We start from the raw sequence: 17,851 nt of genomic DNA, 5'->3' as shown, positions 1-17,851 counted from the left end.
TACAATGTTTATAACTTCTTGGATAATAATTCCTAGAATCATGAAAAAGGGACTCAAGACCACCCAAACTATGAACAATTATGTATACTTCTGAAATGTATTTTTATAACTTCTTTGCATCCTTGAGGGAGTTAATTCCACACACACACACACAAAAAAAAAAGAAACAGTTAAAATTTGGGTGATACTGCCAATGACACCCGCTGTTGCCGCTGTTGTGCCAAATCGCTCCTGAGTCAAAATTTCTCCCTAGTAACGCCACTACGGCTGCGCGCCATATCGAGGAGAGAATATCAAAACATTATCCAAGTATTTTATATATTTCACGTATCGTCAACTACGGAAATCTGTTCAGTTATGTGGCCGAGGGTAAGTTACGCCTCCTTGCCTTACTAATGCAATATATACCATTTTACTTGCATCGTGGATTACTCAACTCTGATGGCTTTTATTTTCATTAAATATATAAGATTTATTTATTTATTTATTATTATTTTTTATTAAGTATTATATAGTTCATGGTTTGTTGTTTTCCAAGTAACTGTTGCAGTCATGCATGCAATATATCAAATTGTATGACAGATGGTTTCACATAGTTAAGAGTTGCATAATGACCTTAACCACAGGATGGAAAGGTGCTGGAGCGAAATAGCCGCAACACCTGCACTCAGCTTATTCATGTTGATTATTTGACTATACATCAATAACAACGCATTCATTATAGATAAATGCATTTGAAGTTCCTTTTCACTCTCTGCTAGTAAGACAGTGTGATCAGCAAACAAGCTTGCGGCCATTGCTAGCCCACTCTATTCTCTCAGCCTTACACTAACATTTCCAACGTTGCATTAACCTCTCCCATGCCATCCATACCATAAAACAATGAAGCACCATGGAATGATCACGCGTCCCTGCCTCACTCCTCTCCTGCTCTTATAACAAAACCCTCGCCAAGCTCCCCGTCCACCCACACACAGGCACTTGCTGTCTCTTATAAAATACCAATAACTGTCCTCCTATGACATAGATTTTAAGAACATTTTACAGAGCTTCTCTATCAATCGTATTACACATTTTTTTTTTTTCTTAGATCCATGAAGGCTGCATGCAGTGTCTTGCCTTTTCCTAAGTACTCTTCTTTTAGAATTCTAGTAGAAAAGGTTCTATCTATACTGCATTTTCCTCTCTTAAATCCTCCTCCTTCCTCACAAATCTTCAAGTAATGCTACAGTAAACACATACGTACACACACATATGTATTGTCCCCTTCCTCCTTCATAAATCTTTGTGTAAGGAAAGGTGTGCAGGTTTGTGCGAAAAATCTCCGCGCAAATTTAAAAGTGCCTCTCAACTTACGACACGTTTAAATGTTGCAACTCGCGCTTCACATATCTCAGAGTTTTTGTACGTTTTCCGTGGATTTAACAACACGTGGGAAACATACAGATAACAAAACAATACAGTCAATCATAGATCTTTTCAAAGCTTGGCACAGCAATAAGGAAATTTGTAAATTAAAAGGACTGATGCTCAGGACAGTGCAAGATTCAATCCACAGATATATGGCTAGCGGAAAGAACGCGCTTCCCTCATTAGATAGGCCAGTGTGATTAGGAAGCAATTAGTCTTAAGTCATTTGCAAAGGTTGTTTGATTTTCTTGCTGTCTTTATTTCCTTTCTTTATTCCTTTTTCTTTTTTCTTTCTTTCTTTCATATATATATATATATATATATATATATATATATATATATATATATATATATATATATATATATATATATATATATATATATATATATATATATATATATATATATATATTACGGAAGAAATATTTGTCAATATTTTCGTTTATTTATTTATTCACCTCCCCTCTTTCCCTCCGCCTCCTGCTCCTTCTCCCCTCCTCCTCTATCCTCCTCTATCTCCTCCTCTCCTTTCCTTTAATTTCTTACTTCTTCACACTATGAAAATATTAATGAAAAATTACAAATTGGCTATTCTGTGTATGTGTGTGTGTGTAAGGGAGACAAGGGGTCACGTGAAGCGAGTGACAGCTCTCTCTCTCTCTCTCTCTCTCTCTCTCTCTCTCTCTCTCTCTCTCTCTCTCTCTCTCCACAAACAAACACACACACACACACACACACACGCACACGTACACACACGCACACACACTAGTTAATTAAGATGCATAATTCACTCACTGTTTGTTATGCCAGTAATACAACAGAAGGGTGGCACGGAGAGACTGGTCAAACTGTAGCAGTGTCAGTGTGTGTGCGTGTGTATGTTGGTGGTGGTAGGGAGGAGGAGGAGGAGAGGTAACATTGTAGAAATACGAGGGAGGAGGAGTAGGAGGAGGAATGGTGGGGAGGCGGAAGGAAGAGGAGGGACACAGGGGTAGGGTATCGATGGGGGGAGGAGGAGGAAGAGGAGAGGCAGCTTTCAGTGGTAAGGGGCACAAGGATAGGAAGACACGGGGGTAATGGTGGGCAGTACTAAGTAAAATGGGGTGCGCGCCCCCCTTTAGGTACGCCTGTGTGTGTCTGAAAAGCAGCTAGTTAATTCGTTTGCAAAGAGTGTTTGATTGATTGATTTCTTTATTTTGCTTCATTCATTCTCTATTTTTTTTTTTTTTTTGTGTGTGTGTGTGTGTGTGTGTTTGTAGACACCGTCTTATCTATATATTTTTTTTTCTTCTGCCTCTTCCTCCTCCTCTTATTTCTCTCTCCTTCTCCTCCTCTCCGCCTCCTCCCCCCCTCTTCTCTCCTCCTCCTTCTCTTCCTTCATTTTGCTTCCTACTTCTTCACACTATATGAATATTCGCGAAAAAATTACATATTGGCTATGGAATGTGTGTGTGTGTGTGTGTGTGTGTGTGTGTGACTTAAGACGAGGGGTTACGTGAAATGAGCAACAATCTCTCTCTCTCTCTTAACAGCCGTAACATACATAAATATAGTAATGAGCAGACTACAGGGTCATTAGAGTGGTGGTTGCTTAGTTATCTGGGTGTGGTGCCAGCAGGAAGGTGGGGAGGCCAGGAATTGTGGTAGGGAGTTCGTGAGGGGAGTGGGGAAGCCGGGAGTTATATCACGTAGGGGATGGAGAGTGGGGAGGCGAGGTGTATTACTTAGTGAGTGGGGTTAAAGATGGGGAAGCAAGGAAATTTATATTATTTGTCTTATTATATGATAACATGTCAACTTTGCCAGCAGTCCGTGTGTGTGTGTGTGTGTGTGTGGAGGGTAAGCTGAGGGACAGCCAGTGAGGGCAGGTGGCGCTGGGGAGAGCAGGGGCTGATGGGAGTGTTTTGGTCTGATCTGCTCAGTCTTGCCACACACATTCTAGTGGCTAGTGTTTGCATGTTCCCGACAGCTTCTTCCTGCACCACGCACCACCAGAGAGGCAAGACTCTCTAAGGTGAGTCCAGCGGATCCATTCTCACCTCAATCAACTTCACGGCCTTCACCTTAACACCCTCTCCCTCCCACCGGCAGTAGTGCTTTTCAGTTGTTTATTTGCTTAATTATTTGTTATTTTGGGTATTTTTTTAAGTTATTTATTTATTTTTAGGTTTTCTTTACATCTGAGTTTGAAAACAGTTAGAAATTTAGCCAAATATTGAAGGATCGTCAAAATGTAAACAAACCCTCCGCTGAGGTAGAAGCAGGCGGTCAGTATTATCAGCTATTATTTGCTGCATATCTCTCTTATTGTAAGCCAAACATATCACAAAATAGAGCCATATGTCCATCTTTTATATCCACTGTCAGATATATCCGTCATTGCCTGGTTTTGGTGTTATGAAAGAATAATTGAGGCAAAATGGCAATCGGCTTACCGGCTGAGGTCGCCGCCAAGGGCCGCCATGATGGATTTCTACCTGTTCCAGCTTGTCGGTTCCAGTATTTTATGTATTTTGCTTGAAGGTTTTTTTCGCCTTCCATGGTAATTTTTATGGTTTCTGAAAATATTTAGTTGCTTTTGGAGTGTTTTCCTTGCTTCTGTTAAGTAAATATGTTGAATATGCTGCTGTTTTTTACGTAAATATAGATCGGTTTTTAGGTTGAATTTTACATAACCCGGTTGGCGGCTTTTTTATTTGAGACTGTAATGAAGTTTTCGTTGTTTCAAAACTCGTTTATGATTTTTAAAGTGTTTTTTTTAATCTTATTGAATTGAATATGTGGACTTTAAAACGATTTATAGTCCTGTTAAAAGTAGACATGTTAACATTTTTTGCTTTACTATTTCTCTCTTTCAGCTTGTAACAAACTTTGGACTGTCTGAAAAAATAGTTCATATTTTTTAAAGTGTCGTTTGTTCCTGTTCAGTCAAAATGGATGGATTTTTTTTATGGTTTTTAATCGTGTTTAGGTTCCAACACTTTTTTTTACGCTTTTATTTTTTATTTGATTACTTCCGGCTCTAGGTAACTATTAATTGTTTGAAAAGATAGTTCATATTTTTTTGTTTTTTTTAATTCCTGTAAAGTAAAAATTGGTAGACTTTTCAATGGTATTAGTGGTGTCAAACGTTCCAACGGTTTTTTTATATTTCACTTTGATATTTTTTTAATAATACTCAGGTTGGAGATGCTACGATATTGTGGATATTAATTAAAGTAAATGTCAAGTCAGAATATATAAGACATTCGAGCCTAGCTTCATTTTTTCTAGGCGTCAATTTCAAAATGAAATACGTTACGTACGTAAACGAGCCTGCCCTCAGCAGCTCACCTGTGGCGTCATCACTGACCCAGGACCCCGCTCTGCTCCAGTCTGTCTTCATCTATATCTAGCGTAAATTCCAGTGTTTTCCATATGTTTCCATGTGTTTCTAAACTCAGGTGTATAGATAATAGTAGTAGGAAGAAGAAATAAGGAAAAAATAGAGGAGGAGAAAAAAGAAAGGAGAAATGAAGGCAAAACAGGAAAATGCTATTTAGCTTAGTTGCCCTTACTGGCCTGCCTTTCTTTGTAATATTTGGTGTGTTTTGGATATATTTTGGGTGTTTTTATTGTGATTTGGATGTATTTAGCAGTGTTGTGGGGAGTTTTGACTGTGTTTGGGGTATGTTTTGGTGTGTTTTGGGTATACTTCGGGGTGTTTAGGCTGTTGTGGGAGGTTTTGAGTATGTGTTGATTTATTTGGGGTGTTTTCAAGTGTTTTGGGTGAGTTTAGGTGTGTGGTGCTTTTTTTGTGTGTGTGTGTGTGTGTGTGTGTGTGTTATAGGCGTATTTTGTTGTTAGGTGTTTTGGGTGTATTTTGAATGTTTTAAGTGTATTTGGGGTGTATTTAGAGGAGTTTTATGGGTACATTGGGATGTTGTGGGGTGTTTTGAGGGTGTTTTGGGGTGTTATGGCCACACATGCCCTCCAGTAATCACAGTAACAATAATAATTTAAACAAAATACTAGGATAAGAAAAACCTGAATTTTTTTACTAATACGAGAAGAAAGCTTAATATTAGCCTAGTAAAGCTTGTTTGATATATGTTTAGGAACTGTACCGTACTGTAACGTTATTTATTTATTAGTTAAGGAAAAAACTAAGATTATTATCACCATTATCACTAGTTAGTAAGGAACCAAACCTAACACTACTACTACTATTACTACTATTACTACTACTACTACTTAAGGTGTTTTGGGTGTGTTTTGGGTGTGTTTTGGTGGTTTTAAGGGGTATTTTGGAGTTTTTAAGATGTGTTTGGGTGTCTTCTGAAGTGATCTGTGATATGTTGGTGATTCTGTTGTATGTTGGTGTGATTGTGGTTCCTTTGGGGTATTTTGGGGATGCAGTAGGCATGTTGGAGGATGTCAGGGGATGTCAGGGTAGAGGTGGGTTGCCTGAGGTAAGACGAAAGGTTCTGGGGGGTTTTGGGGAATGGCCACGATGTTAAAAGCATGTCAGTTATGTTGAAACTTGCTTTGTGATACATAAGCTCCTAGATACAAGTGTGGGGAAGTGGGTTGGAGTGTATTGAGGTGTAGGTGTAACTGCATGCAGTACTAGATGTAGAAGGTGTGGAAACGAGGGGGGGATTATAAACAGAAAGCAATGAAAATGATAGGCGTTAATTCACATATCCCTCAAAAGCGGCAAGTCTCCCACTCTACCTAGTAACAATATCTCCTCGCGTCAACAAGTGAAGTTTTATATGATCATATAAATGTTCTCTCTCTCGTTGGCAAGCCCTCACCTTTGTGTTATGGACTGTCACCATTGCACAATTACAATTTAAACAGTTTCGATAAAACATTAATGAAAATACAAGACACGGATTAGAATCTTTAATTGATAAACTGCCTTAACATGGCCGGGTTATGGTCTAAATACAAGAAGAAAAACAATGAAATTTCCAGGAGTAAAGTTTTGGTGATCTGTTATCACCGTGGAGATATTATGACAGCATAATACCTCCATGGTTATCACTCACTATACTCTTGTTTACTTGTTCCATTCTTATAATAAAATAATATTCTACAGACAATGCACCATTAGTAATTTATCAGTAAAACTCCATAAGGATGTTGATATGCGTATAATGCATAAATATAAAAGACGGTACGAGGTAGGACTTGACATTTGCTCATTTTGTTCCATTTCTATTGTAACATATTCCACAGACAGCGTAGCAAATATTTTGTCAATAAAACCCCATACAATCTATACAATTTAATACGTAGTTGATTTCCGTTGAAACTGCTCCCGGAAGCAATTTCGCTCCCGCCGTGCCAAATAAACTATTCCCGGGAGAAATTTTGACTGGGAGGCTGGGAGCACGACACTGCCCCCCACTCGTGATTGGCCAAAGAGGGAAAAACAAAGTGGTGCAGCCAATGACCGCCCGCCGCCCACTTCACCTAGGACCCTCACGTTGCGTTGAGAGATCTATTTTAAGTTGTTTGTGTGCTTGAGAACCGCGTGAGCCACCAGCATGGTTTTCCCGGGTGTGGGTGCACGTGTGGCCATGCAGGGCGGGAAGGGCGTGATGGGCGTGCTGCACCTGGCTAGGGGAGCCGCGGCGAGCCCTTCACCACGCCGGCACCTGCACCTCACGCAACACAGGTGAGCTAATACCCTCCTTACCTGGTCAGGACAGCAACCCCAACCCTCCCTCAGTGGAAGTAGGTCAAGAGGGAGGAATGTGGCGTTATCCTTTACTTGGACATTACAGCCTGTATATAACTGCCGATCTCGTTGAGCAGAGCACCGTTAAAAAAAAAAATGTATATATATGTAGTTTCCCCATGAATAAACAATGTCTCAGAATTAGAAGGCAAAAGGTTATTTCGCTAATACCCAACAGCCTTCTAATTTTGAGACGCTATTAATTTCTGGGCAAAATATGATGCCTTTTTCGAGTCGTGATCAACACAATGAAGGGATTAACCATGAAATTACGAAGTGAATTGGGTATTTCTTGATGAGAGGTACGCCCCCCCAACTCCCCAACCCCTCAGACAAGCTTGAGGGGTTGTGGGGAGTCGGGTGTTTTGGTGGGGGGGGATGAAAAATAAGTGAAATATGAGTGTTAAAAAATCTAGGGAAATTTTTCTTAATATTTTGAATTTCCCTAGCCTAGCCAGGAGGCTGCGCTGTGTTAACCTAACCTAGCATAACCTAACTAACGAAGAACCTCAAAAATTATACCGTTATACCTTACCAGTGTGAGCTACTGATGTGCGTTACTGATGTAGTGTGGAGATTCTCAGGGCATTGGAGGTGGATAGAGTTTGGAAGCTTCCTAAATGAATATATGGAAGCTCTTCTTTATGTTAGCATGTCGCATCTTAAACATTACTGTTGCTAAATATCCCACATACTGATTTTTTTTTTTTTTTTTTTTTTCCTTTCGAACACTGACACTATTGGTTTCACCTCGCTCCACTGGCTAGCCTTATTAACAAATGACTGAACCTCTGTCAGAACACTTGACGTGTCCCTAAAACAAATGAAAAGTGTAATTGAAACCACCTTGGAAAGTCGTAATTGGTGGCCTCACGAATGGTCTCATGAGTTGCAGCGTGTGATTGGAGGGATCAGCTCTAAAGATAATGTTAAATCCTAATATGCTACTACCCACAAATCACAGTTATAAAGAACAGAAAATCATTTCAGTGTACTCTTGACTGGTGCAGAACTCTCTGGACTTAGAAAATGTTGAATTTAGCCACACACAAGTGCTATTACAGCAATACTAGACACGTGCCTCCCAATATTTTTAGTGTTTACAGCAAGGTCACCGAACATTCTACATGACATGTGAGTTTTGTGCTTGTGTGTTGCATGGACGTGATATCCAGATTAACTGTGAATTGATCTAAGCCTAACCTAACCTAGCCCATGGATGGAAATGCTTACGTTAATTCATTTACATCCCTGAAAATGATTACTCATCTCTCTGTCTCAAGTTTAAGAATTGACTTATAAGTTGTTGTTTTTTTATAATGTGGGCTAAATGTTACAGGCCTTGGACTCTTATTCAGAAACACTTTGTGGTATTATTTTAGATTAACATCATCATACTCTACAACATTGGAAATGTGATTTTTGCATACCTTACTGGTATCCATAGGAAATCCATAGTTTTTTAAATAGACTTAGCACTTCCCAAAAAATACCCTAGACCCGATCCCATAGAATAGGTTAGGATATGTGAGGGGGTCCAGGGGGGGCACAACCCCCTGGCTAGGTTAGGTTAGGGACACAGCCCTCCAGCAAGATTAGGTTATATCAGCATCCGTGGGGAGGGCCATGGCGGTGTGCAGCCTCCTAGCTAGATTAAGGTGATTATGCTGTAAATCTAAAAATTTACCCACTTTGCAACTCCTACTCCAGCCTCGGAGTCCCCATCTGGGAAGGGAACCACAAATGTCCCCAGTCAGACTTCTCTTCTGGTATTGATCCTAAATGTCTTGACACCCCCCCTCAGCTATTTCTTCATTAACTTCTGCAACTTTTTTTGTCTCAGATCTAATTTTCAGTCTGCAGAACACCACCTCTCTTCTGCTAAATCTCATCTTTTCCTCACCAAAACACAAATATCTGAAGTAACTGACAGTAGCCCCATTTGTTTTCTCTCCTACTTTCTCTATCCTCATTTTCAATCCAAAGTTGGATGTTGCATCTATGTGCTCAGTGACTTAACCTGCTCTCATGCCCACATTCTTGAATCTTATGAATTTTCCACCATCTGGCTATGACTACAGAGTCACTCTCAAACTAAATTTATCTGTGCTGTATACCTCTCACCTAACTCCTCTGACTATAAAATATTCTTTAACTTCTTAACTTCCAAAGTAGAGCACATCCTGACTCTCTTCTCTTTCTCGGAGATCTCCATTCATGGAAACTTCAGCGTTCACCACCAGCCTTGGCTTTCTTCTCCCTTCACTGCCCATCCTGGTGAACTAGCCTTTAACTTTGTTATCCTCCATGACCTAAAGCAACAGGTGCAACACCCTACTCGTATTCCTAACCATCTTGGAGATACAACCAACACTTTTAACCTTTTCCTAACCCCTAATCCTTCTGCTTATTCTGTCACCCTATCTTCTCTGGTGGGCTCCTCTGATCACAATCTTAAATCTGTATCTTGTCCTATCGCTCCAATCCCTCTTTAGGATCCCCCAAGCACAGGTGCCTCTGGCATTTTGTCTCTGCTAATTTGGGGGACCTGAGGAGGTATTATTCTGATTTTCCTTGGAATGACTACTGCTTCCGTGTCAGAGACCTGTTCTCGTGTTATACATGATAGAGAGGTGGCCCACAGAGGGTACTTGAGCGTTCTTTCACCTGAATCTCGTGCGCTTTATCTTTCTGCCCAGAATTGTGCCAAGTCTGCTCTCCAACTAGCCCAAAACTCCTTATTAATAGAAAGTGTCAAAATCTTTCAAGATCAAACTCCCCTCATGATTTCTGGCACCTAGCCAAAAACATCTCCAATAACTTTGCTTCTTCTTTCCCTCCTTTATTTCAGCCTGATGGAACAACTACCATCTCATCTATTTCTAAAGCTGAACTCTTCATTCAGACCTTTACTAAAAATCTACCTTGGATGATTCCTCCCTCTCCACTCTGACTACTCACTGGCCTTAACACTCAGAAGGCTCATGGACCTGATGGGATTCCTCCTATTCTTCTTTGAAACTGTGCCTCTTTGCTTGCATCTTGCCAAATCAAACTCTTCCAATTCTGTCTATCAACATCTAGCTTTTGTTCTTGCTGGAAGTTTGCTGACATTCAACCTGTTCCTAAAAAGGGTGACTGTTCCAATCCCCCAATCTACCATCCTATTGCTTTAATTTCCTGTCCCCCTTAAATTTTTTTAATCAAACTTCAACAAAAAGATTCTTAAACATTTATCACTTCACAACCTTCTATTTGATCACCAGTATGGGTTCCATCAAGGCTGCTCTGCTGGTGATCTGGCTTTCCTTACTAAATCTTGGTCATCCTCTTTTGGGGATTTTGGTGAAACTTGCTGTTGCCTTGGACATGTCAAAAGTTTTGAGAGTCTGGCACAAAGCTTGATTTCCAAACTACCCTCCTATGGCTTCTATCCTTTTCTCTGTAACTTCATCTCAAATTTCCTTTCTAACCATTCTGTTGCTGCTGTGGTTGATAGACAGTCTCTATTCTTCTGCAAAGTCTGTTAAGTGTTGCTCCTCAGGATTCTGTCCTGTTTCTCACTCTCTTCCTATTATTTATCAATGATCTAAACAAAACTTCTTGTCCTATCCACTCCTATCCTAATGATACCACCTTGCACGTTTCCACATCTTTCCATAGACACCCAGCCCTTTAAGGAAATAAACACCTCACGCAGGGAAGCCACAGAACTCCTGACTTCTGATCCCTCTAAAATTTTTGACTGGGGCAGAACAAACTTAGTATTGTTCTATGCCTCAAAAATTCAATTGCTCTATCTATCAGCTCGACATAGCCTTCTAGATAACTATCCCAATTCTTCATTGACACTCAACTGTCCCTCTCTTTTACGCTGAACATTCTTAGTCTGTTTTTTACTTATAATCTAAACCGGAAACTTCACATCTCATCTCTAGCTAAAAGAGCTTATGTGAAGTTAGGCGTTCTGAGTTATCTTTGCCGGTTCCCCCCACCCTCCTAGCTGCTATGTCTGTATAGGGGTCTTATCCATCCATGTGTGGGGGATTCTCACTCATACCGCTCTTAGACAGGGTGGAATCAAAACCTTTTCATCTTAACTCCTCAAACTGACTGTCTTTACCCTCATCTTTCTCTCACCCCTATTCTGTCCACCTCTCTAATGCAAGAGTTAACCAGTATTCTCAATCATTGATCCCTTTCTCTGGTAAACTCTGGAACTCCCTACCTGCTTCTGTATTTCTTCCTTTCCTTTGACTTGAACTCTTTCAAGAGGGAGGTTTCAAGACACTTATCCTTTGAGTTTTGATGACCGCTCTTGACCATTTTTGGGTACTGGCACCTCTGTGGACTTTTTTTTTTTTTTTTTTTCTTAAAAGTGTTATCCTTGGCCCCTCCTACCAAGGAAAAAAAAAGGCCACAGAGATGATTAGGTTGGTTGTCAATAGTGTGTCTCCTATTACTAATGTAGAAATCTTGTTCATCTATTAGAACAATATAAACACTCTTGAAAACCATTGTCACTTCAACTAGAGCCTTATGAAAGTAGTGGAGGTGCAGCACAGAAACGTTTCAGAATATAGTGCTTAGCATTGATAAGTGACCCTTCCCCTGGCAGACACAAAGCGGTGCTCATTGATGGCAAGAAGGTGGCAGCGGAGATCCACAAGGAGCTGGCACAGGAGGCACAGAGTCTGGTGGGCAGCAGGGGGCGCACTCCCCACCTGGTGCTGGTGCGGGTAGGCAGTGACCCTGCCTCAGGCAGCTACGTCAGGAACAAGACTAAGGCGGCTGACAAAATTGGTAAGCTTCACACGTGATTATCTCACCTGGTGGGCTTTCTGGCTCCTCATTCAACACAGCGAAGAAGGTGGAATGCCCAGAAGCTAACACACTGCTGATGCACCCACCCAAATAATAAACCAACTCATAATTTAACTGACTTGTTTGTACCAGCTAGATTGTGCATTGTAAGCAGTCAGGTTATATTTACAAATAATTATGAAAGCTGATATTTTAGTGTATTTCTGGCTGTGATCTATATATGGTAAGCTCCACATTATAAAAGCTGACTTTTTTTTGTGTATCACTGGTCAAAATTTATATAAAACTCTTGATGAAAGGAAGTGAAGGAACAGTCTACTAAAATTTCCTGAGGACCTTCATAACTTCTGGGTTAAAGTGATAGCATATATACAGTGTGCACACAGTACTTGTGTCTGCATTGAGTGTCCTTCTGGGCTCCAGTACCAGGTGATTACCTCTCGTGGCATACTGTAGTAAAACGTGTTTCCTCATGTTTCTTGTTTGTCTGGTCCCACTCAGCCAAAGTGCTCTGCAGGTTCTGCATGTCTTACTTAACCCTTTCATTGTGGTATGCAACAATTCATGGTACTAAAAAGCAGTGCATTGAGTCTTTATAATATATCTACAAGAAAGAGGATAAATAATAGATTTTGCAATTTTCAGCCAGTACAATGTTTGGAGGTAGGTATAGAACAAGGAAAGGTGTCTCAGAGGTTTCAAGACACTTATTCATCAATTTTTGACCACTGCTTTGACCCTTTTATGGGACTGGCATTTCAGTGGGCATTTTTTTATTAGATTTTTGTTGCCCTTGGCCAGTGTCCTTCCTACATAAAAAAAAAAAAAAAAAAAGTGGCTAATGATTAAGGAAAGGTTGCCAGACAGCAGTGAAAGGGTTTACTCTTACTACTACTATTTTTATACCTGTTAAAGCATACGGAGGTAAGAGCACACTTATTGTAACACTCACTGTGGACAGTTAATGATGCGTTTCTTTAACTCAGGCAAGTCAGTACCCCCTCACGTAATTTGTAGTATATAGTTTTTTATTTATTTTATTCTTTTAAATTTGAACCATATCTTATTTTTGTTACTTTCACTGTTCATTTTAGCATTACAAGTATTCTTATGTAATTTTATAATCTGGTGCCATATGACTTATTATTGCAGCACCACTCAAACTTTTTAATCTCTTTACTTCACTTCCACTGAGGCCAGGGTATTTTTGCAGGCATCCAGAGCACCATCCACCACTTGCCAGAAGACACTAGCCAGTCCTCCCTGCTGGCCTTGGTGCACCAACTCAACAATGACGACGACGTTGACGGCATCTTGGTACAGGTGAGGATGTTACTTGCTTGTTGCCTGTTGACATACACCACACTTACTCCAGGCTACAGTTACCTACCACCTGCATAATTATCTTCATTCAATTCTTTTATATTGTTTCTTATGCTTTCAGTATAAGCTTCAGTTATATTATATCAGATATATGTTCTTTAATGTTCATGTATGTGACCGGAACTGGAACACATTCTTTGAGGGTTTTAGTATTACTATATAGAACACAAAGTAATGTGGACATGGAATGATGTGTCTTTGTCATCCTTCACAGGGCCTAAAGTAACAGTCAGGGATGTAATTGGCAAAATGGACTCCAGGTTCTGATAACTAAAAACCTATATGAGGTATCCTGCATAAGAAGGTGCACTCAGATCAAACAACTGAAAAAGAGCTTTTGAACAACTGAGTGTTCTGGTCTAAGCACATCTTTGAATGCAAGATGCCTCCTGTGTGATCATATTATCATAGTGGTTGTATGCACTACAGCTGCCACTCCCAGACCACATGGAGGAGAAGGTGGTATGCAACTCAGTCACGCCGCAGAAGGATGTTGACGGCTTCCATGTGATCAATGTGGGGAGGTGAGTGCAGAGCCTTAGTGCCTCATGCCCATGGCACCCTTCTTGCATTCACTTTGGTGGCAGCAGTGTAAATACATACCACATAAGTAATACTGAATTACTTACTTGCTTTGTCAAGATAGTAGTCAGTGATCGGGTGTGTGTGTGAGTTATGTGGGAAGCATTTCACTGCCTCATAGTCCAACACTTTATAGTGATGCAGCGGTTACTTTCAAGCACTAACTCACTGGGATACACATTGCTCTTCCTTAACCAGTCACTCGTAACACTGCACCCAGTTCTTTGCTCCACTCAAGATTATATGGCTGCAGGCAGGTGTGTGAACAGGAGAGAGAGAGGAGTTGTGATAGAAACAACAGCTGCTTATGCTCATCCTTATGTGTGTCATGAGACGTTTGTGTTGCTGTTGCAGGTTTTGTGTAGATATGAACAGTATGGCTCCATGTACTCCCCTTGGGGTCATGGAGCTAATAAGGCGGTATGGTGAGTGGGCTGTGCATGGTGAGGTGTCTGGGTGTAGACTAAGGAAGATGGGGCACGTCTTCCTTAGTGTAGACCTTTGTTTTGCTTAGTGTTTTATGAGCTGCAGTTCCTGAGACCAGGTCTGTGTATCAGTTGGCAGTTATGTTTTATTGATTTTTAGTTTGTAATTTGTATGTTGTGAGAGAAGCAGGTAGGTGTAGGTCCCAGCAGTTGTGGACCAGTCATCTCTTGTTACATAGTATTTGTGTGTGTGCAGGTATGGAATAGGAGTTAAGAGGGTTTGACTTTATTACACTACTTATGTTATATCTACTTCCAAGAGTGTGGGCTTGTGTAGAACCCTAACAAGTACTTACCTCAAAATAATGGATTTCTTGCACAAGTCAGTATATGCACTTTGAAAAGTTAACTGTGTCAGGTTTGAAATTTGATGAGCATGGTCATACACAGACATCACTGTACTGACAATACTGTACTGTTGTCATAGCAGTGTCTTTCTACTCTGACACCACTTCCTAGGGACTCCCTCAAGGGACAGCCATAAGTGTTCTAAACTCATCCTTTTCTTAATTTTATCCTTTGTGATTTTTTTTGCTGTTTCAATTAATATTGAGCCACACACCCCACCAGGTATGTCCAGCAAATTGGTTCCTTTACAACACTTTTGTTTCTTTTGCCTCTGTAGACTGACACAGTAAGTAGTTATTACTGGCATGTCTTTACACCTTAAAATGTAATGTTAAACATCGTAGTACACATCAGTAATACTGAGTTCCCTGTAAACCGTACAGCCCTTGTACCATTTCACAACACAGAAATTTTGTATGTCCGTCAGTTCACATTGTTCAGGATTGTAGCAGTTTGTTTGGCACAGTTTGTTGGTTGTACTATCTTGTGCATGTGTCTGCCTGTTGAGGGAAAAGAAAAAAAGTTTTTAAGTTGCACCACTTAAGTCTAGAAGGAATCATCAATATTACTGGTAATAAATCCTCAGTAATTCAACATTTTCCAGTCCAGCAATGTACAAAATGTTTACAATTATATAAGTGAAATTTTGAATGTTTCTACCTGAAGATAATAATGAAATATAACATTTACTTATTTTTACCTGCCTTAAATGATTCATCCACTTTGGAATTGCCATTGGTGTAAGATTTATCAACTGAAACAGCAAAATGTTGAGCCATTTTAATAAAAAATAAATAAATAAAAAAAAATCAAAAGCTTACTTGCACTTTTTTCAGGCATTGAGACATTTGGTAAGAATGCCGTGGTGTGTGGCAGGAGCAAGAATGTGGGGATGCCCATCGCTATGCTGCTCCACGGGGACGGTGTGCGGCCCGACGGTGAGCACTGCTGCCTGGTGATTGGCCAGGAATGCTTGTGTTCATATGATGAAGAGGTGAGAGGAAATGCACGCAAGAGAAGCACTTATTCAACATTGGTGGTCCTCAGGTGAGATGGGCGGCCTGGATGCCACCACCACCATCTGCCACCGCTACACTCCACCAGAACAGCTGCGGATGTTTGTGGCCACGGCAGACATCCTGGTGACAGCCGCAGGACTGCCGGGCCTCATCACTGGGGACATGATCAAGCCAGGCTGTGCCATCATTGACGTGGGCATCAACCGCATTACTGATCCCAACACTGGCAAATCCAAGCTGGTGGGAGACTGTCACTTTGACAGTGAGTTAACCATGGGTTGTACTTAGAAACTGATGTGCTTAGTCAAGAAAATAGCTATTAATGGTGATCCTCTCTATCCCTTTCAGACTATGAGAGTCATGTAGTTGAGTGTGAATGTGAAATTTGTGCGTTGTCTTTTTATGTAAGAGGGTCATTGGTTAAGGGCAACAAAAAAATTTTAATGAAAAAAAGAGGCCCCTCAAATGCCAGCTCCCAAACCCACATCAGATAGAATGATCAAGTAGCAGGATAAGTGTCTTGAAACTTCCCTCTTGAAAGAGTTCAAGTCATAGTAAGGAGGAAATACAGAAGCAAGCAGGGAGTTCCAGTTTACCAGAGAAAGGAATTAATAATTGAGAATACAGGTTAACTCTTGCATTAGGGAGGTGGACAGAATAGGGGTGAGAAAAAGAAAAGACGTGTAGCAATACCACAGGAGGAGGGGAGGTATGCAGTTAGCAAGATCAGAAGAGTAGTTAGCATGAAAATAGCAGTAGAAGGTAGCAAGAGATGCAACATTGCAGTGATGAGAAAAGCTAGTCAGTCTGTTAGAGGAAAGGAGTTGACAAGACAAAAAGCTTGAGAAGACCACCTTTGTATATGTGTATGTATTATTCATACTCACTGAATGTCCATCCCTCCGTGTCACTCCTGAAACATCCACCCATATACTTCCAACTCCTCACTGTAGCCATCCTCCTCACCCTCAGCCTGTCAAATAATATGGTTTCCCTTGGTGCAGGCTGTGTGGAGAAGGCCGGCTACATCACCCCAGTGCCCGGTGGCGTGGGGCCCATGACGGTGGCCATGCTGATGCGTAACACCATTGTGGCGGCCAAGAGGAGCATCAAGTATTAGGTCAAGGTGTTCTACTTGATATAAGCAGCTCAGTATTGATGAGGATATGGAAAGGTGCAATGTATTCTGATGAAAGAATTCTATTTGCAGTCTACAGGATGTACTGGACTAGTTGGATAGAGGATTAACTGACAGTTCAATTCAGCCTTCCAACCCTGTTCCCAAAATAATTGTTCACAAAAAAAAAGACTATATTTATACTTTAACATGTTTCTAGTGTTAATAATATAGCAGAAACAAAGGCTATCAGTATTCATTTCTAGCTCATAAGGTTTATGTTAACAATTGGAATAAAAAATGTGCCAACATGACCTTTATAGATTTCCTTATAATGAAAAGTAACACCTAATGACACTGACTGGCCAATTCAGCCATTGTGGATTCAAAATAATGGACACAACTTTGATTTTGAAGATGTGTAGCTCCAAACAAAATATTTACTTCATATCCTTTAAAGAAAAAAAAGTATACACGAGTGAAAACAAATTCTCAAACTAAAAGACAAATTAAGGATCACTCCACAAAGCAAAAAAATGAAATTATATGATGGGGAAAAGGTAAAAAAAATATAATAATAATAATAATAATAATAATAACTGAAACCTTACTGCACTCAGATGATCAAGCTGCAAATCAGGTGGAATACAGTTGTTCAAGGATCCTTTCATGTGTAACTTTTCCTCACTTTTCAGTCCTTCATGGTGATATCTGAAGCAAACTCTCCCTCCACACTAAGCAGTGAGGGATAAGATGGGTAGATGATAGCTTCCTGGCACTCAGGGACACAGAGATCCATCACAGCTCCAGGCCCAGGTCACCGCATTCCTCGTCAGCCAGCATGGCAGGAAGTCCATCAAACCCTTGAGACCAACATTGCTGTCCTGAACGTACATGTTTGAAATAAGCCCCATGTTGGCCGTCATTCGGCCACACGTCTGCAACACCAGAG

General features: G+C 40.5%; 1 protein-coding gene and 1 long non-coding RNA gene across 2 annotated transcripts; one reads left to right on the top strand and one right to left on the bottom strand.

Moving 5' to 3' along the window:
• The first annotated feature begins 6,749 nt into the window (after positions 1-6,749).
• LOC135092086 (bifunctional methylenetetrahydrofolate dehydrogenase/cyclohydrolase, mitochondrial-like) lies at positions 6,750-17,210 on the top strand. The gene is made up of 8 exons (XM_063990295.1): positions 6,750-7,078; positions 11,760-11,944; positions 13,179-13,288; positions 13,778-13,872; positions 14,285-14,355; positions 15,600-15,701; positions 15,811-16,044; positions 16,787-17,210. Exons 1-8 carry the CDS (start codon positions 6,948-6,950, stop codon positions 16,900-16,902), a joined length of 1,044 nt encoding a protein of 347 aa, XP_063846365.1. The 5' UTR covers positions 6,750-6,947; the 3' UTR covers positions 16,903-17,210.
• LOC135092088 (uncharacterized) lies at positions 14,626-15,723 on the bottom strand. Its single transcript, XR_010262736.1, has 2 exons — positions 15,585-15,723; positions 14,626-15,263 (listed from the first exon to the last, which is right to left on the bottom strand). It is a non-coding gene; the product is annotated as an uncharacterized LOC135092088 (long non-coding RNA).
• Positions 17,211-17,851: the final 641 nt, after the last annotated feature.

Source organism: Scylla paramamosain, chromosome 39, assembly GCF_035594125.1.
Source record: "Scylla paramamosain isolate STU-SP2022 chromosome 39, ASM3559412v1, whole genome shotgun sequence".
Lineage (NCBI taxonomy): Eukaryota > Metazoa > Arthropoda > Malacostraca > Decapoda > Portunidae > Scylla > Scylla paramamosain.
This window is presented reverse-complemented; position numbering and strand designations above follow the sequence as displayed.